A 27,946-nucleotide genomic window follows, 5' to 3' on the forward strand; every position below is an offset into this window, starting at 1 on the left:
GAAACAATGCCTGGAAAGGTATCCAGCAAGAAGGCTAAATCGAAGTCATCAGCATGGGAGCCAACGTGGTACCGACAGCGCAGACCAGCTAGCTTCATGGACAGAAACACCTATTGGGAGAACGTCGTTGGTTCGGCACAGTTATACGGCATCTGGAATGGTACCACAGCACATGATCTGCTGAAGCTCCCGGACAACGAAGGAGCTGAGTATCCAGGAGACCTCAATCTCTTGTTCGCTGGTATGTTTAAGGATGTCGCAAAATGGCTCCTAAGATGCTGACATGTTAACAGCCTGTGGCGATCTCTCGAGTCCGATCGCTACAGTAAATGCCCTCCCCGCAACATATGCCAATCGATGCGAGATTGTCACTAACGATATCGTGCCATTAATCACCATGCGAAATGTCATTATTCTCCTGGTTACATTGCTCTTCCCAGCAGAAGAAGCATCCAAGATCATGATGCATCTCTGGTATTCAGCATACCTCCCCGCAGAAATGGTGCGAAGAGTACGAGAACGACTTATACCTGTGGTTGGCAAGTGTATAAACAGAATCTCGGAATTGAAGCTGGAGTGGTCGAGTCAGGCTATGACAAACGAGAGGTTCCTGTATCATGGCTCAAGGGTGACTCTATATCTTTCAACACGGCTATGGGCAAACATTTGGCATACACTAGCATTCGACCTCGACTACGAAAAGGCACGAGAAAGCCGCGCGGATGCCATGTCAAACTGTGTCGAGCTCGACACCCGCCACGCCTTCTGGCTACGCCAGCCAACTGCACGGCGTATTGCCGACAGTCACTTCATGGCTACCGGGATTCTTGCTCCGCTTGGTCAAGACGTATCCGAGTATACGATTCCGAACCCCCTCCTCTTCAGTCGTGATAGCAGCTGGCTCCGAAACAACGGCTCGCTTCCACCAGAGTCATGGCCATTGTCCGCCATCAAAGACACGATGAAGAGTTCTGACCTACCGGACGATGACCTCTATGGTGGGACAGCATTGTATGTCCAACAAGTTTTCAAGCGATTCTGTGATCAGCTGGTACGATTGCGAGTGTCCATTGCAGTCTACTGTGAGAGTATGGAGAAATTACTGGGCCTTCTCAAACCTACAAGATACGATCGCGTTGACGTCTCAAATGTGATAGAATACACGAGCCGCACCAACAACCCACTAAACCCGTTGGTTCTGATGCCTCTGCTTAAACGACCACACCAGAATCCTTATGCGACACTCATTGCTTCCATCGAGCGCAACGTCCGGTGGATGATGGACGACAAGATTGCTCCATTGGCTCAGCATACACCGGCTGCCACGCAAGCTCATCTCGATGCCTATGCGATGTCTTGTGCTTTCTGGGCGGTTGATCAGTATCCGAAAGATCATCCTATTCATACCACATGGGAAGACGACAACGCTCCATGGAGCATGAAGATGCGAATCGTTCGAGATCTGTATTTGGAACCATACGTAATGGACAAAACAATACAAGACATATTTGGTCTTACGCTGGCGGCAGGCGAAGCAGGTGCCGTTCTCAAAGAAGAGAATACCATCGTGCGCGAGTGGCCAAACACACCATTGCTGGATCCTCGAGTGTGGAACGAAGATGGCAAGGTTAACTACCGTAAGACATTAGAAGCAACAAAGCAGGAGATCTTCGATATCAATACTGTTAACATAGCCGCCGGGTGGGAGACCAATATCGAGTGGCGTGTTGCTCGTGCGGACGAGGGTGAGGGTGAACTTCGGATTACCGAGTCTGCGGAAACTCTGGAGCGTATGAAGACCACGGCTGTGCAACATGGTTACGATGTTGGGGATGTTGGCAAGAAGCTGAAGCGACTTCTGGCCGTGACTCCTGAGAAGGTGGACGTTGCAGCTGACGAAGAGCAAGCTGATGCCGATGGTAACGCGGCCGATGAGAGACATGAGCACAACGCACGCGGCGTTGGTGGGGCCAACGCGGTTGACAGCGAGAACAACCCGAGTCTTGCAATGACTAAGGGAGCACAAACCGACAATGGCGATGACGCTGACGCAGCTGCCAAAGAGTCCAGTCATGGTCTTGACAGCAATAATCAGGACGAGGACGACAGCGAGTGAGAAGCTCTGCTGACGCCAGGACCAAGCGACGAGGAGGAGGACCACGGGTGCTTGATTACCAAATCGAGTTTCGATCCCGCAAAAGGAACGCACGGCGAGCTAGCGGAGGTATCTGACGGGGAGGCTTCGCCCGACGAGAACACGACTGTGATTACGTTCGGTCGATGCTCTGAACTTACCTAGGTAAGCAAGGCCAGCAGACTAAGGACAATGGCAATCAGTCTCAAGCGGAAGTGGAAGGTGGTGGTGTACTCAGGAGCATCGACTGCGTCGGGTAGCGGTAGAGGAAGCTGGAGATCTGGCATTGGATTTAGAGTTCTGGTTAGATCACCAATGGAAAAGCTGTCAGTTTCATGTTGTATTGCTCGCCATCTCTCAGCCGTGCTCGTCGTTAGCAGGGTGCAGGCAGCGCGAGACAGGATATTATCGCTCATAAAAGAGGCCCTGTCAAGAGAAAAGGAACATGGTCAATCTTTGCGTGCCAATCCAGTGTGTGAGCTGCGTGGCATGCGAATAGCTAATGTCACCCTCGAACAGAAGTCCAGTGGAAGCAGAATGGAAACGCTACATTTTCAACAGATCTTGTTTTGTGATTTTCATTTCATAAGCTGTCCCAGAAGTTGCAAATGTTGAAACCTAGTTTGGCTTTTGACGTTGGCAGGCCAGACGCCTTTCGTGCCAGTATCCATGAATATGCCTGATCCTTCCTCTGCCTTCTAGCATGTGATCGTGAAAGGTATCGCTTCGTTGATTCGTCGAGATGGAATGAGAGGTGGGGTGGGTGGCTCGTGTGTGAGTAGTCAAAAGGTGCTTTACACCTTGTACTCCTCGAGACCGTGCTTCCAGACGGTAGCATAGGGCGTAACACCATCCTCTCGGAAGTCGACGAGGATGTACATCTGACCCTCCTCCATAGACTCGCCAACGTACATATCGTAGTTGTCGTAGTTGGCCAGAATCTTCTTGACCGCAGCCTGCGCACCAGTCTGGAACTCCTTGATCTTGTCATCTGACTCCCCCTTGGCCTTTAGTGCCTCGTTAACCTTCTTCATGTATTCTGCCTCGTGTTAGTATGGTATGCACTAGTACTACTCATGTTGTGTGCGCGGTGTATGCTCACTCTTGATCTCAGACATGTACATCTTCTTGGATGGCTTGGCCTCGATGGAATTCAGTCTGAAGTCTCGCACAATATCGAGGACCCTCTCTGTCGCAGTCTCTCCACCATCATCGGCATCCTCACCCTCGGCGGAGGCATTGGCACCCTCGAGCTGGAAGTTCTCTCCTCCGACTTGTACCATTTTGCAGTCGACTTCCCAGAGGCCATCGCCGACGTCGATGATCTTGTAGGCGTCGGAGAGGACTTCGTCCTTGTTGTCGGTTGTCAGATCCTGTGAGTTGGTTAGTGTTTGCGCTGGGTTGACTGCAGCATGTGGCATACTCTGTAGATGATCATATTGGCGGTGTTTCTGGTGGATTGTGAGAATAGTAGAGGAGGATATCGAGTTGTTGGAGGGTAGAGACTGTGTTGTGTTTCGCAAAAGTCCAAAATATTTGATCTCGAGCGGGAGATTGTCCCGTCTTGAGATTGGGTGGAGGGGTTTGGCCGGGCGCTGCAAAAAAGTGCAGGCAAAATCACATGTTGTGTGGGGTATTGCATGCCGGTTTGAAGCGCAGGCGCGTTCGCTGTACCTTCCTTTTGCGGAACTAGCGGATTAATGTTTGAGCGGCACAAAGGCACTACCTTCGCTTCACCTGCCTAGGTCAACACGCGGTCTTTCACCGGCTAGATTCAGGGTCCAGTATTTGAGATTGCATGTCTGGACGTCAGAGGAGGTCGTGCACCATGCGCTTTCGGGTGCATAAAGCGAGGATCAGGAGGCAAACAAATTCCCGCATGAACATGATGACTGTACAGCCGCGCTCGGCTTCTTGAACAACTTTGCTGTCCATAGATTCAAGATCTTGACTTTTGTTCTTTCCTTCCACCACCTTGTACAGTAATTAATACGCATACGAACCTCGTCAAACTCGGGTGATTCGATCACCGCAACGTCGTACCACTCCTTCATCATCCGACCTCGCATCATTCCACTCCTTTCAACATCAGTACGTCTCGTGCCTGATTGCCATACACCGAGTTGCAGCCAGGTGCTGGCATATCAACTTGCACGACAACAGCCTAGTCAGCAAACATGGCAAATTACACAACACAGATCCCCGAGCTACCTTCCTACACCCTGTCCCCACGATCCTCGCTGATCCCGGGCGTATCCGACGTCCTAACTCAACTACTTTCGCCAGTAGTAGCATACTGGGTCGTATCATTACTGTTTCACATCCTCGATGTCTACGACTTCTGGCCTCAGTACAGATTACACACGCCTGCTGAGATATTAAAGAGAAATCATGTATCCCGGTATGAGGTCTTTCGGGACGTTATCGTTCAACAGCTCATACAGACAATTTTTGGCTACGCGATTGCATACTTCGATCCTGTGGAGATGGTTGGCAAGGAAGCATACGACATCGCAGTCTGGGCGCGAAGAGTCAGGGTAGCAGAGACGCACATTCCTCGGACGCTGGCTGTTCTAGGGGTTAACGCACCCAAGTTGGCCAACCAGATCTACGACAGCTACCCGACCGTCGCAGCTGCTCTCGCAGGCGGTACTTACGCCAACTCATCCGTCTTCGCATCATGGGAGCTCACGTTGGGCAAGTTCATCTACCACGCCGGCATCCCAGCCCTGCAATTCATCATTGCGATACTCCTCGTCGACACATGGCAATACTTCATCCATCGTGCCATGCACATGAACAAGTTCCTCTACGTCTGGCTTCACAGTCGCCACCACCGACTCTACGTTCCCTACGCCTACGGCGCGCTCTACAACCACCCGCTCGAGGGCCTTTTCCTCGACACACTAGGCACTGGACTCGCCTACCTCGTCACAGGCATGACCGTGCGCCAGGGTCTCGTATTCTTCACTTGCTCCACGATCAAGACCGTAGATGACCACTGTGGCTACAAATTCCCCTGGGACCCTCTCCAGCACATCACGAGCAATAATGCCGCCTACCATGATATTCACCACCAGAGCTGGGGGATCAAATCAAATTTCAGCCAGCCGTTCTTTACCTTCTGGGATCGATTCCTGGGTACAACGTGGACGGGTGGTGACGTCAGCGCGAGATACGAAAGAGATAGGATTAAAGCACAGAAGAAGGTGGATGCAGATCTATCCGACCTGGCCTCTTCGGTTACAAATTCACCGGCTACAGATCTGCCCAACGCAGAAGCACAAGCTAAGAAAAGCCAACGGTCTGTCCTAGAGACGGATGGCGCGCAGGTGCTCAGGGAAGAAAGGAGGGAGGAACAAGAAGCGAAGAAGAGTGTTAGGAGGACTACTCAGAGGAGGAAGACGGGGAGTTTCGATCCTAGGTCTACGCTTGCAAGTACGGTGCCGAGTTTACATGGGCGGAGCACGCCGATTTTGCATGCTGATGGGGTGCATTGAGCGATCGAGTTGGGCTGGTATGGTATGGGCAGTTGTGTATGATGTATGACTTTCTTATGGTTGCTTGTCGTACCGACATTCTTAACAGTTTTGTGTACAATTACGGGAAAGGAATGGTTTGGAGAAACACCTGACCTGGTGTAGCTGGACTGTATTGTGGCTGTGGGAGCAGCGCTTCAATTCTACCTATTAATCTTTTCTGTGATTCGGCCAGATCCTGATCAGTGCACCGTGACATGATCCGAGAACCGGGTTTTCGTCACCCAAGGTAGCCACTGTCTGTGGAACAATCACTGAATTGTCCGATTCCCTTGGTAGTTCGACCGCCCAGTCTGACGTCCGTACCTGTTACTATCATCCAAGGCTCTGGCGTCAACTACAACACCTTATTACTTCCACGATAGGATGGCATGACTCGATGGACAGAATATCTGAAGTCGATAACCTGCTTGAGGCAGCACGGGTACCAGCCCAAGGTATGCAGTCGAGAAGGTCGTCGGCCACGCCATTGCAGCTGACCAGTTGTTGGAAGGTTGTAGAATAGAGGCTGGCTATCATTTATTTCATCCTTGTAGGTGTCAGTGTATGTGTCCGATTCGATCACGATAAATCGCAGGTAGAGGTCGTCTCTTCGCGGCATGCTGGAGTATCTCCCTTTGCTTCTCCGTTGGCTTTGAGAACATATCACCATCTTTGTGGGCCACAAGCGTCGATAATTGGTGACTTTGTAGGAGATGAAGCCGCTGGATGTTCTGGATCTCGAGTGATTGTAATCGAACCTGAAGAGGCTTTGCCTAATTAGGGATTATTTCGTGCAGGACTTTTTGGGAAGGTTGTAAGAAAGTCACGGGGACCGGAGAGGTTGGACTGACTGGGCTGTAGATGTTGCCAATTTCAGGAAAGTCCGTGTTGTCAATTTGATGGGTGTAGTAAGCTCATTGTGACCTGTAGTGCCTGAACTTGTTGACATGGTGCCGTGATGTTTGGCTTGCGCGAGTTCGCAAGAGCGGAAAGCTATGACCTTCTTCCTTCGGATAAGCATGCGCGAGTAATTTCGTGCACTGTTTGTGACTAACAGCCGTCTGATATGTGATTTTGGTGATTCTTGAAATGTAGAGTCCGCAACGATGATCAGTGGCGTGCATTCAAACCCTTGCTTTCTTCAATACCAGTGGTGGCGCTCGTGGCAACTTCAACCTTCAGCGGCTCGCCCACAATGGCCGCAATGACTTTCGCCTTGGCCTGGGCCCTAGAGATGCGCTCATCAAAGTCCGTCACTGCTTCATCGGAATTGTCCAGTGCAATTGACTTGTCGTCGGTAGTAGTTAGCAGTCCTTCGATATGTTTGACCAGACGGCTGTTCTTAGGTAGCTTGGACTCTTCTAGCTGGGCAACAATAGCGGCCTGATCAGACCCGTGGGGCACCCCCTGAGATCTCATCTGCCAGACCAGGCCCCTGCCATGGAGTTTACCCAACTCAAGTGCCTTTTCGTAGCCCTTCTCGATACCGAACACCTTACCTTCGACCAGGCCTGCATGTTCGCCATCAGCGAGGCCGGCGTCGTAGCCTTCTTGGTAGAAGTTATCTTCTAGGCCGAGCAGATCATCAAATGGATCGGAGGTCATGGCTGCCATATTGTCTCACTGTAGGATATCACTTTAAAAAGGGCGTAAGCTCACGCCCAGGCAAGGAGACGTTCAGTCTTGCAGGCGGCTCAAGATGAAGACCAGCGATGGCTTGTGACGAATACTAAGATTTGACATACGCTAGTGGAAGAACACCGGCTAAACAACCCCTCGCACTGGCTGACATGTGCGGGCGCACCCTTGTTACTCATTATTGAATTGTGCTTTGGAGTATTCACGAAAAGCACAACTTGAAGTGCACGCGACAAACGGACGTTGTATATTTCTGGTAGCAGTCCAGTCTTCAAAGTGTCGGAACTCGAGCTCAGCCAAATACGCGCATTCCTGCCAACCTCGTACCCCAGCAAGTAGGTAACTTACATCGCTACAACCTGTTTTGGGAGTCAGATTCGAAAAGTGTAGTAACCGCGCTTACGAGTAATCGACCATTGAGCGCTGCGAGCAATGGCCACAGAGAAGATCCTACCCAAGCAAGGGCAGAGGAACATCCTAATTACGTCTGCCCTACCGTACGTTAACAACACGCCTCACCTGGGCAACATTGTCGGCAGTGTGCTCAGCGCAGATATCTTCTCGAGGTACAACAAGGCACGAGGTCGGCAGACGTTGTATGTCTGCGGGACAGACGAGTATGGCACAGCCACAGAAACACAGGCGCTGAAGGAAGGTGTCAGCCCAGAAGAGTTATGTTCAAAATACAACAAGATCCACGCAGAAGTGTATGAATGGTTCGAGATCGGCTTTGACATCTTTGGCCGAACACCAACGAAACAACATAAGGAGATATCCCAAAAAATATTCCTTCAACTTCACGAGAAGGGGCTGTTAGCGGAGCATACTAATAAACAACCATACTGTGATACGCACCACAAGTTCCTTGCAGACAGATTCATAGAGGGCGAATGTCCGCACTGCCACTACGATGATGCACGAGGAGACCAGTGTGATAAATGTGGGAAGCTCGTGGAGCCGCTCGACTTGATAAATCCGCGTTGCAAGGTGGATGGCGCAACACCAGTCGTGAAAGAGACCAAGCATACATACCTGCGGTTAGATGAGCTGCAACCGAAGATCGAGGCTTGGGCAGATGAAACCATAAAGAAAGGAGGATGGTCGAGGAACGCAGAAATCATTACTCGAGACTGGCTCAAAAAAGAACTACATGAGCGAAGTATCACACGAGATCTGTCATGGGGTGTGCCAGTACCGCTGCCGGACTACGAAGGCAAAGTCTTTTATGTGTGGTTCGAAGCTTGTATCGGCTATCCTTCTATCACTGCAAATTACACTGACGAATGGGAAAAGTGGTGGAGAGATCCTGAGAACGTGCAGCTATACCAATTCCTAGGCAAAGACAATGTACCCTTCCACTCAGTCATCTTCCCTGGCTGTCAGATAGGCACTGAGGATAGATGGACCAAGCTGCACCACCTCTCAGCCACAGAATATCTCAATTACGAGAATGGCAAGTTCAGCAAGAGTCGAGGTATAGGTGTCTTTGGTAATAACGCCAAGGAGACGGGAGTTCCGCCCGATGTTTGGAGGTATTACTTACTCAAGAACCGACCAGAGTCCAGCGACACCCAATTTGAATGGCAGTCATTCATCGACGGCAACAACTCGGAATTGCTCGCCAACCTGGGCAACTTCGTCAACCGAATGATCAAGCTGATCAATGCCAAATTTGATGGTACCATCCCAGAATTTGACTCTGGCAATCTTCCAGAGTCCTTCAATCCCCATCTCGAAGAAGTCACAAACTGTCTGAAGGAGTACCTTGCAGAAATGGAAGCAGTCCACCTGAGGAGCGGGCTTGAGAAGGCAATGAGGTTGTCTTCAGCAGGCAACGGTCTGATTCAGGCATTCAAACTCGACAATGCATTGATTGCCAATGATCCAGCACTAGCCGCAGCAGTGGTCGGCACGGCTATCAACCTCATCTACCTCACCTCAGCAGTATTCGAACCATATCTTCCAGCAACATGCAGATCGATACGAGAACAAGTCAATGCCGATTTCCTGCAGATACCGTTGGAAGAAGATATCGCCAATGGATGGAGACCGACATATATCAAATCAGGTCACAAGGTTGGAAAGCCCGCATATCTGTTCAGCAGGATCGAGCCCAAAAAGGCTGATGAGTGGAGAGAGTACTTCGGCGGCAACCAAGAAGAGCGGGAGAAGAAGCGGAAAGCCGAGGCCGAAGCGGCAGCTAAGAAGGCAGCTCAAAAAGAGAAAGCGAAGGCTAAGAAAGCTCAGAAGAAAGCTGGTGGAGCAGCGAGCGTGGAAAGCAGTGCCAAAGGTGGCGAGAACGGGAAAGCAGCTGCTAATGCTGCTACTGAAGCAGGTGAGGATGCTGGTGTTACGGGGGTGGTTGATGGTGTTGCTCAAGTTACGATACCCACTTCATAAGAGCGTTTTCCTGGCTGGCGAAGGTGGATGTACTTGGGCACGCTCATCTTGTTCGTGATGCTAGCCTGGGAGTATTTACAGACAGCCTCAAGGGAAAGCATGAAGAGATAGATCCAATACATCTCTGTGAGTGATGTGGGAAGAATCTTTCCTGTGAGATGGACTTCAAAATGTTACTCCTGTAGATATTTCTGCCTGATGTGCTGAAGCTCTAAGCCAGGCAGCCGTTCTGAAACGATTATCACTTACCGCGTCACGGCGCGTTGAACGAGCACTTTCATTCAAGCAAACCTACCAAGCACGAACTGCTGCCTGCTCGTAACTGAGTGGAAACCATATTCTGTGCCTATAAATCTCACCCGCTCAAAGCCTTCGACTTGCGACACACTACCGATCCTCTCTTCTTTTCCCGTGAGCGCAGGCGCAAGTACCAAGATGTCGACGCTTTTTGGTAGCCAGCCCGCCGCAGCAGCCTCCAGCAGCACTGCTGGAGACCTCTCAAAAGACATTGCACTCTGTGCGCAACCAGACGATACCGTTTCAGACCTGTCATTCTCTCCTACTGGCGACTTTCTCGCCGTCGCATCATGGGACAAGAAAGTGCGGATATACGAGGTGAATGAGCAGGGAAGAAGTGAAGGAAAGGCAGCCATAGATTTCGAAGCTCCCGCATTGGCCTGCGCATGGTCAGACGTGAGTTCCAAGGCTTCTAACATGCACGAGACATACTGACAAGATCTAGGACGGCACAAAAATCGTCGGTGTAGGAGCAGACAAACACTTCCGCATGCTCGACCTAGGCTCAGGCAACATGACACCGCAATCCCTCGTCGCACACGACCAGCCCATCCGCTGCTGCAAATTCACAACAGTCCAAGGAAACCCCTACCTCATCACCGGCAGCTGGGACAAAAAAGTGAAATACTGGGACTTCAGATCACAAAACCCCGTCGCAACAGTCGAGTGTCAAGACCGCGTCTACACAATGGACGTGAAGAACAAACTCCTCGTCATTGGCACGGCAGACCGCTACATCAACATCGTCGACCTGAACAACCCGGACAAATTCTACAAGACCATGCAGTCACCGCTCAAGTACCAGACGCGGGTCGTCTCCTGCTTCAAAGACGCAAATGGTTTCGCCGTTGGTAGTATCGAGGGGCGTTGCGCCATCCAATACGTCGAGGAGAAGGACTCGACCAACAACTTCAGCTTCAAGTGTCATCGAGATACACCCGCGACCAACAAGGACGTTAGCAACGTCTACAGTGTGAACGCTATTTCATATCACCCTGAGCACGGCACGTTCTCAACGGCTGGTAGTGACGGCACGTTTCACTTCTGGGATGGCGCGGCGAAACACAGATTGAAGGGGTATCCGAGTACGGGTGCGCCTATTACGTCTACGGCGTTCAACCGACAGGGAACTATATTTGCGTATGCGATGGGGTATGATTGGAGTCAGGGGTATCAGAAGAATACGCCGCAGAATCAGACGAAGGTTATGTTGCATGGGGTTAGTCAGGAGGAGGTTAAGCCGAGGCCGAAGACTACAAGGAGATGAGGTTGCTGGGTGGGATTGATATGGTTAAGAACAAGGATATCAAGGAAAGCTTAACGCTGAACCTGCAGCTACTTAAATAAGAGCAAGAGAAAAGCGAGAAGGAACGCATAAGCAGCACAGACCCACCCCAACAGAACAGAGACCGGCGACTCTGGCAGAGATGGAGGAAGAATGAATGATACCCCAGTTGGACTGCGCAGATGCGGCACGCCCGACCACATGAAACAAGCATTCCGTCTTTACATAGGGATACATGGCTGGTGAGAACTGCTTTAACGGGTATGCGTGGAGGAGGCTGGGATAAGAGCATGCATTGACTAAGGTTTAGGAGTATGACAGATGGCAAAGGCAAGCTGAGGAGGATACAGAGCTGAGTTGACCTACAAGGGGCATGGTAGATAGCAATTGAAGAACGTCAGCGTTCGTTTTCTATCCTATAACAATGCTTCATGTGCTCTCGATATTGCGTGGAAATTGATTGGGATCTGCGTCTGTATTTGAGTCTTTACGACGAAAGTGTAGCCCCAGGTAGAAGTGCCAGACAGCGATGAGCACAGCAGTGAGGTAGCGGAGTGTTACCGATACACACACCAGGCTACACAGTAGTACGCGAGCAAGCGCATCTTCTTTCGATCGGATCACCAGTACCAGTCCCGATGGCGATGCAAGTGCGCCCATCCTTGAATGCCACACCCAGCCTGCAGCTTCCTTCTTTGGAACACGGCACGACGAAGGTACTATAACGACACATAGCTAGCTAGCTGACCAGCCTTCGAAAGAGATCTACAATAGAATTGGTTATCCTGACTCACCCACCATTCTGGATCAACTTCGATTCAACATTGGCCCTGCCCTTCCACCCACATCCGTCACGACCTCGCACGAGCATCCTTCATTCCGTCACACGCTCACGCTCACCCTCAAACCTCCTTCAACACCCTCTTACTCCCAGTCTTCTCCCCAGCAAGCAGCTCCCCATCCCCCTTCCGCAACCGCAGCTTACGCAACCACTCCATATGGCTTTCCTCCAGGTCAAGCACAACGCGTACAAGACTATCACCGTTCTGATCCTGACTCTGCTCGTGCCTAGGAAGCTCACCCTGCTCCTTTGGCAACGTCTCGCCTGTACGCCGTGTCCAACCATCTTCATCCATCACCATGACTGGGTAGGGAGGGGCCATGGCTGCGACGACTACGAGGCGTGTTGGAGTCTGGATTGGTGTTGGAGATATCGGGGATGTCGCCGTGTTGTCCTCGACGAGCACCCACTGCGTATCTTCCCCATCCCGGGTATCTTTCCCATTAGTAGCCTCGTGACTGGCCTCAGTCTCCTGTCCCAAGGATACCTGAAGCCCAGCGTCGATGTCCGTGACTGGACCGCCACCCCTCTCAAGCAACAGCCTCACAGCCTCTAACTGTCCGTCCCAAACCGCCCGGAAGAGCGCCGTCGGCCCATTGGCGAACTTGCCGTTGCCCAGGTGAACGTTAAGTGATGTGCCGTACGTATCGAACAGGAACTTCACCGCATCGACTTGGCCGTCACCAGCCGCGCTGTATAGTGCGCTCGTCCAGAGTGGGTTTGTGTCTTGTGAGATATGGTTGGGGTCGATGGTGATGTTCCACTCCGGATGTGTGCTTGGTAACGATGTGAGGAAGCGGAGCATCTCGATATTATTGTGCCGAGCGGCAACGACGAAGGCGTCGTTGATTAGGATATTTCGGTCTTGGATCGATGAGGAAGTGAAGGTGAATGTCCATGTGAAGAAGAGGTTGAGGATTCGTGTCAGCAACTCGAGGTCGAAGGCTACCTCGTTACAAGCCATGCCGTAGGTGAAGACGACGAGCTTGTCGAACGTCTCTTGGGAGAGGCTGGGGAAGATAGGCTTGCTGCTGGCGGGATCACGGGCTTCGATGTACGAGAGTAGAGGCGGTACGGCTTTCTCGTTACGTGTCAGGGTGATCTGCAGGGCGTACTCTAGGGCTGCTTTCTGTCGTGTGGTGAGCAGGGTTATACTGGACGTCCATGTGCCGTTGGGATCCTGCTGGGGGTAATTTTTCAGCTTGAGTATCAGCTCTAGCATCTTAAGGTTGCCGCTTTGGGCGGCAGCAGCGAGACTCTTTCGGTTTGCAAGCTCGGTGATGTTGATTCCCTTTGCTTCAGCGTGATGAATGAGCTTTTTGACACATTCCACCGAGCCTGATCCAGCCGCGAATTCGAAGGCATTGGTGCCTTGGTCACGGTCTTGGTCGTCGATAGCCGTCTCGGGATCGTGACTGGTGCCTTTCGAATGGTCGGCGACTGTCTGTCTGAGTGTCATATCAGCGCCGGCATCCAGGAGATACTGGACAATCTCCGGGTGACCGCCCCAGCACGCGCGCATCAAAGGCGTTCCTCCAAACTCACCCACCACGTTTACGTCTACACCGGCCTCCTCAACGAGGATTCTGACACATTCAATCCGGCCTTGGTAAGCTGCAGCATGTAACGGGGCCAGACTTTCGTCCGGATTTCCTGCCTCCTTCGCTGTGGGTTTCACTCCTTGGCCGAGAAGGAATCGAACAACGTGCGGTTTCCCTTTTACGGCCGCATCGAAGAGCATGTCGAGCCCACGAGCCGGGTGTTCAGCGAGCAGCGTGGCGAATTCCTGGATCTGCGTTTCCTCGGGCAGGGACCATATTCGGCGCTGTACGATGGGGCTTTGACCTAGGCCGTCGTACCAGGTTGGATCTGAGAGGAAGAGATTGTGAGGAGGGATTTGGGTCCAGACCATGTCCTCTGGTTGTGAGGGGTCGACTTCGTGTGGCGTTGGCATGTATTCGATGCCGTTGATGGTGATCATTGAGAAGTTCTTGGGCATCGTTGGTAATGTGGGTTTTGTGGACTCTGTAGCCATAGCTAGGGGCACGAAGAGGGGACAAAGAAGGATATTGAGCAGCATTGGGCTGTCGAAGGTGCTTTGTGAATGAAGATTGATAGGGCAGCTTGGAAGAGTTTCGTGAAGGGACAAGCAGCCGGTGAACACGAGCAGGTAGCACTACTTAACTTTCTCAGGCCGTGCGTCTTGCACGAGGTGTTCATCTACAAGACGTCGGTTCAAAATATTGCGGTTGATCTCGATATATATGGTAGTCGGCCAACGTTCGTCGCTAATCAAGACCCTAGACGTGGTCGCAGCAAAGCATTGTTTCAGGTCAGGTCTGACTGGGGGCCAGAGTGCTGCCTAAGCGATATGCTCAGGTGCCTATTCCAAGCGGCGCGTAGAGGTGTCCGGTCTCTTCGCGATAGTCGACCATCGAGAGTAGCATCATTGACATGTCGGTATTTCATGAGTTCGCCCGAGTTGATAGGAATGGATTGGCTGAAGAGAGCGAACAATCAGGCAGTGTCAGACGTGAAGGCCAGAGCTCATCCTGGTCGGACCTGCCACTCCAGACGCCTGAGATGTGAAGTTGAGGCAGGTTTCCCGGATTGGCCCCCACGCTCCATGGGACAACCGAATGGCCTTCGTGGAAATAACCTAAGTAAATACCTAGGTGCTCATGTGCCGTGCTCTTGCATGCAACAGCGGTGGTCCACGTTCGCGCGATATTGCTTGTAGAGCGTTCGGGAGCTGTGTCTACCATCAGAACCTTCACGTTGCGAACAGTCAAGTTCAAAAGCTCGTGGTGATCATCGTAAAAGATGTGGAGAGCGGCTCGGCCTGAGATGCTCCTGCCCCGAGCTTTGTTCCCTGCGTTGTTTTCCTTGTCCATTGCCTACATGAATTCAGAGCTCTCACCTCTTCCATCGATTACTGTCTACTGCTGTATGCACAAATCTCGCATGCCTTGTCTAAGCATCACGACACGTCAACAACCTTTCCTCTTCATGCTCACACATCAAGCGTGATACATGACGAAAAAAAGATGTATGAGACGCGAAGAGACTGGAATCGGCCAGTCATACTTCTGTCAAGAAGCCACGCAAAACTCCAATTTGATCAATAGTGATTGAACCAGGGCTGAATGTACTCTTCAAACTTGAGGAGTACTTCAAGGTCTAGTCTCGGGGAATGAAGAAGCTCATCATTTCGAAAAGAAATGAGACGCGACTTCTGGAAACAACAGCTCGAATAGCCATGCACTTATGTGCCTGAATATGAGCTCTTGGAATGCTAACAACACTGCCTGATAATCAGAAGTTCAACCACAAGGCATCTAGCGATCCGCTTGTTGTGGTTGAACGACTGACCTTCAGATAAAACATCTTGACTGCAATACCATGTCTTGTCGGATCCTCGTCAGAGCCACCAGGGTACACCCGGCGCCAACCAGTGAGGCTAGAAGACGACGTCAAGACGTCGTCTCCTTAACTCTCTGGCAGACTTCGGAGAGTATATGAGGCTTCCAGAGGCCATGCTTGTGCCAGCAGAGGGTGCCGTAGGTTGAGCGAAAAGGCATGCAACAACTTCCTACAGCACTCTCTGCACGGTACCCTAGCTTCCCACGTCCGGGCCCCATCTTAGCAGAGACAGGTAGGGTTCGTTTAGCGGCATGTTTTAGAGCTGCTCCTATCGCTCACAGTGACGGAAGCGGATTAACTTGGGCAACAAAGACACGGTCCAGGATGTTTTGCAGCTGTAGCTGAGTGATAGAGGGGGACTAAGCTGTTGTCGATGAAGCACTTTGACTGCAACGCTGTCTCTTGTCGCCCATGGTGCAGAGCTGCTCGGGTACACCCACCGCTGGATTTGACGCAACAATGGAGAGTATATGAGGCTTCCAGGCGCCACGCCTTGTGCCAGCAAAGAGCCGAAAGTCGTCCATGCATAGAGCAAGCTCTGTGCAGGTCTCTTACCATAATCTCAATGCACGGTACCCCGGATAGTCTCGAAGACTCCACCTTTGCAGCGATGGGCAGGGTTCGTTCGGCGGCGTGTTTGATGACACCTTAGCACCCACAGTGACGAAGGAGGTGCACCAGGACGACAAAAAGGAGCTCGAAGTGTTCAACGGCTGCAGCAACGTGAACCAGGAAACGAACTGTTGTCGAAAAAGCACCCTGACTGCAACACCATCTCTCGTCGCACCAGAGCCAGAGCCGCCCAGGTACACCCGCAATCGAACACCGTCACCCAGACACGAGGTTTAGGTTACGGTATCCAACAACGGAGAGTATATGGGGCTACCAGATGCCACGCCATGTGCCCACAGTGAGACAGTAATTGTCGAAACACATACAGAGCAAGCTCTGTGCCCGACCGCTACTGCTTCACTGCGCGGTACTCTGTATGAATCACGTAGACTCCCACCTTAGCAGAGATGGGCAGAGTTCGCTCGGCGACGTGTTTGATGACCATCTTAGAACCCACAGTGACGAGTGCGGGTTATCCCTGGCGAACGAGAAGTGGTTCAGGATGCTTTACAGCTCTGGTTGTCGAATTGTCGTCTTGCAGGTACGGTGTACACCTATGTCGCAATAACGGATCGGTAAGTCGAGGTCGAGAGGTAGGATGTCCCCTGTTCATTCGAGTCGAGAGTCAGATGAGGCTCGTAACAGTAGGTATTTCAAAGTAAGAATAAGAATTTGTGGGGATCAAGGAAAGAAAGCTGGACATGCGTGATTGAAATAAGGAAATTTCCGTTCGAGGAGTGACGTGTGGCTGGGTAGAGTGCAGTGAGAAGCCAGCAGCAAGAACAAAGGGTGACAAGACTGCAATCGTGCGTAGTGTCAATGGAGCGGCCAACGAGAGTGAAAGCAGTCACTCCGGTTCAACCACATACAAGCGACGAGGTACTATATCTGGCGCCACTGCGCTTGATCTCGACTTCTACTCTAGCGATACAAAGCTCTCACCACCATATCAAACCTAACACTATCCCATCCTCCATCAAGAACATCAGGACGTCACAATCCAATTGCAATTATTGCAGCTGACGCTTTCGAGCAGCCACCCAACATGGATTCCCAAAGCAGACTCGTGATCGAGATCACTCTTTCATGTCTCAAAGGCAAGTTGGTTGAGTACCTCCTTGGGATGCGAAACGAAATTGTCTCGTACGATGAACTCAAGAAGTGCAAAGACGTGGCTACCATATTGGGCAACGCCTTTCCAAAGACTACGGATGCTCTTGGAATTGATATCAGAAGAATTGCTCACGCCGTGTACCGATACACTGACCAGAAGGGTATTCGACAAACTATGCCTAGAGCAACTCTCAGAAGCTCATCTGGAATTTATCTGGATATCGCAATTTCCAAGGCCAGAAAAGCAGGGTCACAAGCCTGCGACTGCTCGAATATCGATTGTCCCGACCATCCTATAACGCTCCATGTCTGCCTTGTCCCGAGCGATCTGAAAGCAATCTGCGACAAAGGCAACAGACTCCTACGAGCGGGCCCAGATGGGACATTCTCTATACGATGTCTGGACGCTGAGTCAGGTTTCAAGGCTAAAAGCGTCCTTGCATCGTCGGAGACGTCTAGTCAACTAACTGGTGGAACGACCCGCGACCACGATTCGAAGTCAACAGTGTCTAAAGCATCGGTCAATGCCGCTACCGTCAAAAACACGGTCGCCAGTCGATCCTCATTCGCCAGCCATCGCAAACCAGCAAACAACCGCCAAGCGCTGGAGTCGACCACGACCAAACATCAGAAACAGATTTCATCCCCCGTTGGCGCTGCAAAGTCACGGCCACGTGCTGAAAACACTGTTTCGACTGCGCAGAAACTCCAGGCTACTACAACGAGAATTACTGGTTCGAAGACTGGAGCCACGCGAGTCAGCGAGGCGGTCTCCAATTCAACAAGAGGTCACAAACCGGTCAGCACAGAGATCGACAATACCACCGAACAGAATTGTCAGGCTGAGAGAAGTAAATATGAGAAGGAAGCTGCTGCTATCCGAGAGGCGACAGACTACAAGCAAGAACTATCTTTCGAGAGAGACGGGATCGACGAGGTCATGGAGGCCAAAATCATCTCTTCCTTCTATGCCAAGATCGGTCAGCATAGCGTTGTGCTGCCACCAATGAAGGCCAATTCAGCCGAACACCAGGTCATCCCAAACAAGCGCCAGAGAGACTCCACGCCTCATGATCCCGCAAGTTTGAATACACTCAGTAGTGCAACCACCAAGCACAACAATGACACATCCCACATTATCACACTTAAGTTACCTCATCTCGCCAATGCAACTCAATCTCAAACAGCAACAGCAGCCTTCCCGTCAACATCAACACCATGGATCGAACCACCTCTCGCCCCAGACCACCTCCTCAGACGACCCCTCCCTACCGCGACGGGCTGGAGATATGACCCGAAGCCTGTATCTGACTCTGAGTGGATGAATCCGGTTGTTATTCCTAAGAATGAGCGGGAGGAGATACAGAAGCGAGAGCGTGATGAGCGGGCTGACAGGAGGTTGCGAGATAAATTTGTGTTCGGTGGTTAGCGGTGTTTACATTGGGCGTTCGGTGGGGCGTGAAAGGATAGTAAGGACAGCGTTGTTGGAGTGAGGATGGTTGGGGATTTGTTGCTTCGTTGTTTTCTGTGGTTGTATTAGTGGCCCTGAACTTCGTTGAAATGCGCAGCAGGAAATTTTGAGTTTCGCGATGGTCTGGGCATTTTGAGCGTTTAGTCGTGTGAGTTGGTTCGAGATCTAGTACGCGTTTTGTTACGAGTGGACGGTTATGAGGACGTGTGCCATCTATTGCAGTGCTTATATGGTAGTGCAGCACAGAAACGGGAGCTGCAATGCGAACAATGAATATGGCCAAGTGGGTGTTCAAAATCAACGAGTATATACATTGCGCTTGCTAGTCATTAAATCATGTTACATAAAATCATGTCCTCATCAGGACCGTCATCAAGACGGTCATCATCAGCTTCGCCATCTCCCCTCTACCTTCGTCTACCACGTGAAGCTTTCCTCGTTCATATCCAGCGCCCCCAGACTAATCCTCTCCCTCACCGCCCTTCTCACCTCATCCGCAAACGCACCAGGTCCACACACAGACACAAAGCAAGCACCCACTCTCCCACCCTCACTCGGTGGACGCCTCAGCACACAATCGAGAACCTTCCCAGGATTACATCTCTCGCCCTTAAGCTCAATACTCCGACTCGGACTGACATAATCCGCTGGACCCCTCGCTTTCGTAACGAAGAGATGCATGCTTAGCACGTCGCGACGCCCCGGCATCTTCAATATCTCGTCCATCCAGGGTGCAACCCACGTTAGACTTTCGAGATCACGGACTGACCATGCGAGTATGATTCTTCGAGTCGCGACCGTGCGATTCTGCGCACAGGCGAGGAGGTGCCGGATTTGCACGAGGTGATGCGTTATACCTGCGCCGCCGGCGAACATGACGACTGTGCCGTAGGAGGCGAGTTTGTCGTGGCCTGCGTAGGGGCCTTCGATGAGACCGGATGTGAAGATTGTGCGGGCTGGTGCTTTTAGGGCGGCCTCGTAGATTTTGCGGGTCATGCCTGTTCTGGCTGCGCAGACGAGTGAGAGGGAGGTTGGGGGTGTTTTTCGTCTGCTGAGGTAGGAGGGGGCTGGGGCTTGTCGCTCGAGGTAGTTGGGTGATTTCATGCCTGCGATAGCGATTGATCCTTCGATTGCGTTGTCGAGGGTTTCTTTGTTGAGCAAGGAGGATGCTTCGGAGTTGTCGTCATGTTCGAGTACCATGCCGCCGGTTGGAGGCTCTGATTCGGGGTTCGTCCAGGCTACGCTGAAGGGGTGCGACATCCATAGGGAGAACTTGGGAAGGTAAGCGTAGACGTGCGAGCCTGGTCGGATGAATGTGTGTCGGGGGAGTTGGAAGGTCACCCTGCATGCTTCACCTGGAAGTGCTTCTATGATGACCTTTGTGGTTTCGCGACGCCTGTATCCGATGTTGAGGTACAAGATCCAGACCAGTCGGAGGACTCGCTCCATTCCCCATGCCATGACTACCATTTGAATGTAAGGTAGTGCAGGTAGATGTTCAACATCAATGTGGACGTAGACTCCAGCGATCGCAAAGAAAGCGAGGATCTGATGGCCATGGAGGAAGACCTCATAGAAGGCGTGGCGAACCGCAGAGAGCGATAGCACCACCATCAGTATCATGCCGAGTACAGCAACAAGCCCGGATGTGAGAAAGAGACTTCCGCTGAACGATTCGAAAGAGGCGTCGACGCCGCGCTTAGCACTGTAGTTAGCATACCAGGCGCACACATGAACGATACTTTCCAGCACGACAATGCGACCTATCCACCGGTGGAAGAGGTTGAATGTGTCGAAGCTGATCTTCAAGGGTCTGATGAGTGGGTTATTGCGGCCTGCTAGCAGGACAAGTGGTATCATGTTCATCACTGCAAGAACACCTGTTCGACCTCGGAGCTCCGCAATCGTTTTCGCCGTTTCTTGTTGACGGTAAGGAAGGAGTGTGGAATAGATGAAGTTGCTGAGCACATAAAGTACAAGCAGAACTGTATGAGCTCTGCCTGGTAGTGTGCCGTAATTCTGTGCTTTGCCTAGCTGCCATTCTCTGTTATGTCGTTTCTTGCCAAGAGGCGCGTAAATGATCTCTCTCTTCAGCCAAGGAAGCCACCATACTCTGTCGTAAGCCCAGTAATTTTGCTCATCTTTGTTCGAGTGTATGCAGTGAATATGCCGTATATGTGCTTGGAAGAGATGTACAACTCTTATCGCCAGGACAACAAGGGCTACCACAAACATCGAAGCAAGAAGGATTTTTGTGACTGTTTGGTCCATGGCAAGGTTGACACCTGCCAGGCCTGTAGAGTAATCAGTCGATGTGTTGTTCGTTGCGCCATTATCAAGAGACTGAGCGTTTGAATGCAGTGTAATGTTTTTGGCTTGGAAAAGCCCTCGTGCCAGCCGAGGGAAATGAGTGGATATCGTTGTAAAAGTGGTACCTGCCATTTTGTTGGCACGGGATTCAAAGCTGAAGTGTGAAAGGAGCCAGGAAGAGCCTTTCCCAGTCCGGCCAGGGGGAGGCATGTTGTTTTGTGCAAGCCAAATACAGTCTGTCTTTGTTCTCGAGAGGACTATGAGTATACTTTCTTCTTCTCGAGACAATGTCGCCAAGATCCCAGCTCTTGGTGTGGCAAGAATAGTCGCCGGTGTTCTTCTTTGTTTCGTGAACTTGGCTAACCGGGTTGGGGACCAGGTTTGCCTTGTTTCCAAGTATATGGATCAAAGTCAACAAACTTTCGTCCAAGAAAGCAGGTGAAGCTGTCAAAGCACTAATAACGAGTGTGGGAGGCAGAAAGCACAAGACTAGGCTATTCATGATATCAGCTGAATAAGGAATGAAAGGAGACAACACAAGGCCGAAAGCTCGTAGGAAGTGAAGGTACACCAAAATTCTGTTGCTGCGGATGTTATTCAGTTAATGTGTCACTAACCTCAATAATCAAGCTTTCAAGGTCCACGAGCTTAGATCGAAAGTTGTCCGTTGTTGCAGCACAACCACACCTTGTTGCAGTGCGACGTGTTGTCTCAAAGCTCGGGGAATGCGCATCATCAAGTATGCGAACAACGATCATATTGTTGATCCATGCTCACGATACAAGGTATCTTTCGCAGCTAGTACATGTATGGTCCTCTTCACAAGACGAGGTTGAACAGTGCAGCTTGAAAGATGAGAAGCTGGCAGGAACATACTGAAGTCAGAGAACGACTGGATAGAGACGGGTCAAATCGACTTGTTCTTGCCAAGCATAGAAGAGTTCTAACCAATCATCGATCGGCGAGGTGCAGATCTGAAACGCGTATCCGACGCGCCTGCTCTGCGTCCTGGATGTTCTCACACGTCGGACCCGGTCTCTGGGTAAAGAAGGGTCCGGTATGCAATAAATGAAAAGAAACAGCGACTTGCAGTGAGTTGGACACACGCAGTACTCATCAAGACCAATACTTCATTGCACTACTCGTTGTCGACTCGCAATGTTCAGACTGCTATATTGCCATCGTGCGTGCATGCATGTATTACATTTACCACACACATTACCTACTACCTACCTACTTGTGCTATAGACTCGAGTCATTGAGAACTCCGACCTGCGAAGGACTCCAAACATGCCATAGAAGTACAAAACATCATGATGCACCATCCCCTCCAAATCTCTCTCCATAGCATGGCAGAAAAAAACAACCATACATGAAACGAATTCTCAGTCTCAACCACAACATAAACGCGAGCTGTAGATTCTCACCAATAAAGTCCAACACCTCCCCCTCCACCCCTCCTTCACTTCCTCTCCATCGCAGCCTGCGCCGCCACCGCCGACCCAGACGACAACCCACTACCCCCCTCATTCTGGTGAGCCCCTTGCATCCTCTCCACAGTCGGCGTCCTATCCTCCTCATTCCTCCACTTCGCCAAACTCTCACTAAGCTCATTCCCACCCGCCGCACCATGACTCTCCCTCGTAGGCGTCCTCTCAAAGTCAAACCTGTCGCTCAGCCTGTAACTCCTGCTCTGACTCTCCCACTGCGCCTTCAACGTCTCAAGCTCAGACGCAAGGTTATCAAGGGCCAGAGACCCTCTCCCGTCATCGTGATCTCCAGCCTGACTCGAGGTGTCCGTTGCCGTGCTAGGACTAATAGCCCGGTTCAGGTTCGGGTTCGCGTTCTGGTTCGTTGCCGTCGGCACACCATTCGTGGTGGCATTGGGAGGAATCGGCTGCATCTGTGAGGCTCGTCGATAGTTGTTCACTGAACTTCCAACCTGATCCAGGAGCATCGTAACGCGGTGCTCAGCGTCCAAAGCGCGCGTCTCCAGCATGCCGTTCTCGGATTTAAGTTCAGCGAGCTCTTGTTCTCTCTTATCAATTGACCTAGAGAGCTCATCATGACTGGCCTTCTGCTCGTCTCTTTCGGCCTGTGCTTTTTCCAGGTCTTGCTTGACGGATGCCATGTTAGCTTCCAGTGTGCTGATCTGGTTCGCCATCTGCGCCTTCATCTCAGAGATCGCAGAGGACATTGCGTCGCGTTCGTTGGCCCACTCGGTCGCATCGGTGTTGGTGCTGGATACGGAGCGCATGCCGTCTCTGCTAGCCTCAAGCTCAGACGACAGGCGTTGGTTCACGCTCTTGTATTTGGTGAGTTCTTCCTTCATCTTCTTCAGCATCTTCTCTGTACCCTTCACATACGTCAACAGGGACTGGTAATCGTTCTCCAACTGCTCGAGCCGCTCGCGATAGGCCTTCTCTGCTTCTTGTTCCCGTGCTTCGAACATGGACTTGGTTTCATCGTGTGCTCGGTGGCTGGCCTGTAGTTGCTGTTCAAGTTCTCGCGAGCGTGCCAGATCAGGAGTGCCATTTCGCGAGCCGTTATCGAAGCCGGGCGATCGGCGGTTGGTAGACATGTCGACGCCTCGTTCGCCAAGGAGATCTTTCAACGCGCTATGCTGTACTGTCAGAGCACTAGCATCACGTTGATGGGTTTCGACTTGTGACCGGAGGTCTCTGTTCTCCGTCTCGTGATTACGCACATCGCGAAGAGCGGTTTGCAACTGTCGCCGGATACTGAGACCTTCACGGCTAGACTGCTCTTGGTAGGCTTCCAAGCCTGCAATGCGCTCTTCAGCGCCTCGCAGTTTCTGAGCCGCTGCTTCAGCTGCGTCCTCGTTAGCCTTAGCAAGTCTCCTGGCTTCTTCTGCGACCTCTTGCAGGGCTTGAATACGCTCGTCGGAAGATGTGTCCCGGGCGAGCGCAGAGTCAGGTCTTGATATCTTGGCAAGGCCAGCCATCAACGCTTCACGATGAGTATTTGCTTCTTTTGCGTGAGTTTCGGCAAGCTCTTCTGCGTCACGTAGTCGTCTTGTCGTGCTCTCGAGCTCTTGCGTTCGCTCCTCGTGTTGCGCCCGCAGCTGGGAAAGCTTTTGCTCAAGTTCATCTCTGTTCTGCCGTTCTTCGTCCAGTTGTCGTTCGAACATAGAAGCTTTGGAGTTGGACGCAGCGATAGCAGCCTCAAGCGCGGCCAGTGACGAGATATGGCCAGAAACCTGATTGGACATATCTCCATGCTTCTCTTGCAGGTCTTTGTGATCGACCTCAAGCATACGGAGCTTTTGTTCAAGATCAGCCCGGCGGCCAGCCTCTGCTCTAGCAAAGCTTTGTGTATCATGAAGCTCGGCTTTCAAAGCTTCAACCTCACCGGGGTTCCTGCTGTTGCTCAGGTCATCGAATCTGTTCTGCGCCGCTTCTGCAGCCTCTTCAGCTGCTTCTCTTGCTCTTCTCTCGTTCTCTAGCTCCGATGTAATCGCTTCTAGCCTCGCTTTGTGCTCATTCGCAGCAGCGAGCGAGAGTGCTAACCTTCGGCTGATGTCCGTGGATCTTTCGGCGTCGTCCCCGTCTCGGGAAGAGTCCATCTGGGGTGTGCTTCTTTGGCTGCCCCCATGAGCTGCAAGCTTGGCTCGAGCATAAGCTGCTTCTGTGACAGCTGCGTCCCGTTGGTGTTCGACTTCTGCTATCTTTTGACCTGTCATCTTCGACTGCTGTTCCATATTTTGCTGCATCTTCATTAGCTCGTTCCTCATGGTCATGAAAGCCTCCATTAATGGCCGATCATCATCCGCAAAATTCATGGTAGCTCTCTCGTCCATTGTAGGGCTAGAGCCAGCCGTGTAGCCAGACTTCTTGGCGAGCGCAAGTTCTGAAGCATACCAAGCGTTCTTACTCTTCAGAGAGTCCAATTCTCTCATTAATGCTTCGTGATGTGGAGAGATATTTGGCGAATGGGGCTCCTCTGCGAAGCTCTTAGAATGTCTGTGTTCAGCGTGAGACCGAGCTGAGGACGATCTCAAGATCCCTTCTTCCGAACCATCGATCGATGAATGCGTCCTTTGTGACCGTTGTGATCTTTGACGCGCCACAGCTGGGCCAACCAGAGGAGCTGCTTCGCCAGCTTCCATGGCTTTTGCCTTCGAACTTGGCGTTTGCGGCGTTCGCCTGCCGTGAGATCCTGGACTTTGTTCACGATTGCTAGGGCGGGCACCTTCCCTGGAGTCATTCCTCGTAGGTGGATACTGCGTGGGGGTCGGCGCTTTTGGAGGCAACTGTGTCGGTTGCTCCGGTAGTTCTGAAGGCAGCTGTCTCGATTGCTCCGGCCCCGGTGGATGCATCTGTCTCGGCTGCTCCGGCCCTGGTGGAGGCATTTGTCTGGATTGCCCTGGGCCTGGTCCTGGCTGTCGCATGCCAGAGTAGTTCATCATGTGCCCTGGCGGCCCTCTCGAAGCGGCGTCAGGTTGTGCCATGCCATTCTGTCGTGGATTGGGTGCTTGGCTCTGCGGTGGCGGACCAGTGGGGCCTGGGCCCATTGAGGCTCGAGGTAACCTCGATTGCTGCGCGTCTGGTCTTTGTACAGGTCCACCATTGATCATACCCGAGTCTTTGGGCGACTCTCCCCTTGGAACGGGACCTTCCCGTGACACTGACCGAGCGGCAACCATGTTCCGTGCCGCATCACTTGTTTGCCGGGTAGGGCTTGTGGGGTTTCCTTGCTTCGACTGGGTTGTCGGGGCATCGTTAGGATATCGAATCTTAGCCGTGTCCAGCACATAAGCCATGCTCAATTCGGCAGAGTCTCGCGGAGCTGTACTCGGCTCACCAGCAAGAACCACAATCTGCTTGCCAAAAGCAGTCATGCTGTGTCCTGAACGTGGCGAGGGCGAGGGACCCATGTTTTGAAAGGTATACCATCTCCTCAAAGATATTCTGAAAGCTGCTAGATCGCCGAGATCATCTCCATGCTCGGTCCTACCGCCAAAGATATACATCACGTCATTAACGAGAGCTGCAGAATGTCCTTCTCTTGGAGCGGGTATGTAGCCTATACAGTCCTGTTGTGTCCATTTGTTCGCTTTCGGATCGTAAATCCATACGTCGTTGAACCATTGATGTCCATCGGTACCACCGAAACTGACAGGAATCAGTATTGAGACAGATATGCATGTAGTATAAGGGACTTACAGTAGTAGCGAATCATTGTGGCTGATCATGGTGTGATTGGTTCTGGCAGGAGGCACATCAAGTGACTTCTCGCCATCTGTGTTTGAGATGAGGAACTCCCATTGATTATTCGGGTTTTGTAAAGCGTTGAGGTCAAAGGCAATCAGGTCGTTGTAGAACGAGCCTTCGACCTGGCCACCGAAAATGTATATCCTCGAGCCGAGTATGTTCAGGGTATGGCCGTATCTGCCGGCCGGGCGGGTACCAGGAGGGGAAGCTCGTGACCACTGTCTCGATGCTGTCTGCGTTAGCCACGTATTTCCCGACTGTAGCGCACTTACTTGTGTTTAGCAGATACAGAGTATCGTCCAAGACATCTGTATCTTCTTGCTGGGTATCACCGCCAAAGACAATGAAAGCATTGCCAACCAGCAAGCTGGCGTGACCAACTCGTGGACCAGGTCCCTCGGAGACAGTGGCTATAGGATAACATGAGAGCTGTTGGGAGCCAGCCTCGACCATCCAGAGATCGCCTCTAACGGTCTCTCCATTAATCAGACCACCCATCAAGTACACATCACCTTCTTTTGACGCGATCGAGTTGACCGCAGCGCCGTATCGGGGGAATGGGTTCGCTTGTGGATTCGGGAAAGCCAGGGGTTTCTGTGACCAAGGGTAGAGGTCGGCGTGGGGTGGAGGGCGCATTTGTTGCTGTGGTGGTCGTGTCTGCAACTCAGCGTTAGACCCAGTATATGTGGCTTCCGGTTGATTACTTACTCCCAGCTCGGAAGCTGCTCTATCTCTTCTCGCGAACGGCGCTTGAGGACCGTTGGGAGCCATTTGCGACGGCTGAGATGGAGGCGCTGTCGGCTTTTGATCTGCCAGAGAGTTGAGTGACCCATTTGCGCTGATGTTCGGCGGCGGCGACTGTGTCTTTCGGTCATCGAAAGAGCCAGCTAATGGAGGTTTCGCCGGCCCAGTCGTGCCATCTGAGGTATGTATGTTGCGACTCGCGGCAGGCAGGCCTGAGGGAGAGGTCTGCTGTTGCTGTTGTTGTTGTTGCTGCGGCGGCGCGTTTTTCGATTTGGATTTGAAGAGGAACGACATGACTCGGTCTGTGCTGACTGGCAGAACTCGCTTGTATAGTGTCGCACCACTCGGGTGATGGTGGTATTATGTATCGGGCGGATGTTGGTCGATATTCCTGGTCATAGCATACAGTCACATGCCCCTGCTGTCTGATCTTCTGCTCTTTTCTAATGGTATATGTCGTTGTACAGGCTGTTGCTGTGACCTGAATGTACACAAAGAGCTGGAGATGATCTGCGACAGACCACTGAAACAAAAAGCGCAGCAACCCAAGATTCAAAAAGTGTAATTGATCTGGAGTGCCGTAGATAATCGATGGCTTATGCAGGAACCGCCTACTGCTACTGCTACTGCAGAGCGGTGGTGCAGTCGGATACTGTACGATGGAGACGCGATGCGCGCTCTTCTCGAGCTCGGCGATACAACAGTTGCTAAGATTCGGGGAGGTTGGTCACTGCTCGTAACAGTCGCCCGAGTCAGCTAATAGAGTATTGTCGTCCGTGCACCGGCAGCGACAACTACATCGCCAAAATAATTTAATTATCGAGCACGGCCCTCGATATCGATTACGAGTACTACTATATCAGGGGACCTCAAGGACAGAACACCAACAAGGCCTTCTATGCCTCATCCAAATATCGCCTGCG

At 51.8% G+C, this 27,946-nt stretch overlaps 10 protein-coding genes across 10 annotated transcripts; 5 read left to right on the top strand and 5 right to left on the bottom strand.

Moving 5' to 3' along the window:
- Positions 1–6: 6 nt before the first annotated feature.
- On the top strand, positions 7–2,116 carry PMZ80_009220 (uncharacterized protein; the record flags this gene model as incomplete). The annotated part of the gene is made up of 2 exons (XM_064877615.1): positions 7–241; positions 294–2,116. 2 exons carry the CDS (start codon positions 7–9, stop codon positions 2,114–2,116), a joined length of 2,058 nt encoding a protein of 685 aa, XP_064726340.1.
- An 812-nt stretch (positions 2,117–2,928) lies between these two features.
- PMZ80_009221 (uncharacterized protein) lies at positions 2,929–3,572 on the bottom strand (the record flags this gene model as incomplete). Its single annotated transcript, XM_064877616.1, has 3 exons — positions 2,929–3,173; positions 3,237–3,507; positions 3,558–3,572. 3 exons carry the CDS (start codon positions 3,570–3,572, stop codon positions 2,929–2,931), a joined length of 531 nt encoding a protein of 176 aa, XP_064726341.1.
- Positions 3,573–4,311: 739 nt separating this feature from the next.
- On the top strand, positions 4,312–5,634 carry SUR2 (Sphingolipid C4-hydroxylase sur2; the record flags this gene model as incomplete). Its single annotated transcript, XM_064877617.1, has 1 exon — positions 4,312–5,634. The coding sequence occupies one exon, from the start codon at positions 4,312–4,314 to the stop codon at positions 5,632–5,634; it is 1,323 nt and encodes a 440-aa protein (XP_064726342.1).
- A 1,131-nt stretch (positions 5,635–6,765) lies between these two features.
- On the bottom strand, positions 6,766–7,269 carry PMZ80_009223 (uncharacterized protein; the record flags this gene model as incomplete). Its single annotated transcript, XM_064877618.1, has 1 exon — positions 6,766–7,269. One exon carries the CDS (start codon positions 7,267–7,269, stop codon positions 6,766–6,768), a length of 504 nt encoding a protein of 167 aa, XP_064726343.1.
- Positions 7,270–7,725: 456 nt separating this feature from the next.
- Positions 7,726–9,693, top strand: MES1 (methionine--tRNA ligase mes1; the record flags this gene model as incomplete). Its single annotated transcript, XM_064877619.1, has 1 exon — positions 7,726–9,693. One exon carries the CDS (start codon positions 7,726–7,728, stop codon positions 9,691–9,693), a length of 1,968 nt encoding a protein of 655 aa, XP_064726344.1.
- Positions 9,694–10,128: 435 nt separating this feature from the next.
- On the top strand, positions 10,129–11,257 carry GLE2 (RNA export factor gle2; the record flags this gene model as incomplete). The annotated part of the gene is made up of 2 exons (XM_064877620.1): positions 10,129–10,386; positions 10,436–11,257. 2 exons carry the CDS (start codon positions 10,129–10,131, stop codon positions 11,255–11,257), a joined length of 1,080 nt encoding a protein of 359 aa, XP_064726345.1.
- A 920-nt stretch (positions 11,258–12,177) lies between these two features.
- MIB1 (E3 ubiquitin-protein ligase mib1) lies at positions 12,178–14,151 on the bottom strand (the record flags this gene model as incomplete). Its single annotated transcript, XM_064877621.1, has 1 exon — positions 12,178–14,151. One exon carries the CDS (start codon positions 14,149–14,151, stop codon positions 12,178–12,180), a length of 1,974 nt encoding a protein of 657 aa, XP_064726346.1.
- A 3,045-nt stretch (positions 14,152–17,196) lies between these two features.
- Positions 17,197–18,693, top strand: PMZ80_009227 (uncharacterized protein; the record flags this gene model as incomplete). Its single annotated transcript, XM_064877622.1, has 1 exon — positions 17,197–18,693. The coding sequence occupies one exon, from the start codon at positions 17,197–17,199 to the stop codon at positions 18,691–18,693; it is 1,497 nt and encodes a 498-aa protein (XP_064726347.1).
- Positions 18,694–19,152: 459 nt separating this feature from the next.
- Positions 19,153–21,177, bottom strand: PMZ80_009228 (uncharacterized protein; the record flags this gene model as incomplete). The annotated part of the gene is made up of 1 exon (XM_064877623.1): positions 19,153–21,177. The coding sequence occupies one exon, from the start codon at positions 21,175–21,177 to the stop codon at positions 19,153–19,155; it is 2,025 nt and encodes a 674-aa protein (XP_064726348.1).
- Positions 21,178–22,507: 1,330 nt separating this feature from the next.
- On the bottom strand, positions 22,508–27,317 carry KEL2 (Negative regulator of mitotic exit; the record flags this gene model as incomplete). The annotated part of the gene is made up of 4 exons (XM_064877624.1): positions 22,508–26,180; positions 26,232–26,508; positions 26,552–26,936; positions 26,988–27,317. 4 exons carry the CDS (start codon positions 27,315–27,317, stop codon positions 22,508–22,510), a joined length of 4,665 nt encoding a protein of 1,554 aa, XP_064726349.1.
- Between the last annotated feature and the right edge of the window lie 629 nt (positions 27,318–27,946).

The sequence above is a fragment of the Knufia obscura genome (assembly GCF_036327395.1).
Source record: "Knufia obscura strain CCFEE 5817 isolate CBS 148926 chromosome Unknown scaffold_13, whole genome shotgun sequence".
Taxonomy (NCBI): Eukaryota; Fungi; Ascomycota; class Eurotiomycetes; order Chaetothyriales; family Trichomeriaceae; genus Knufia; species Knufia obscura.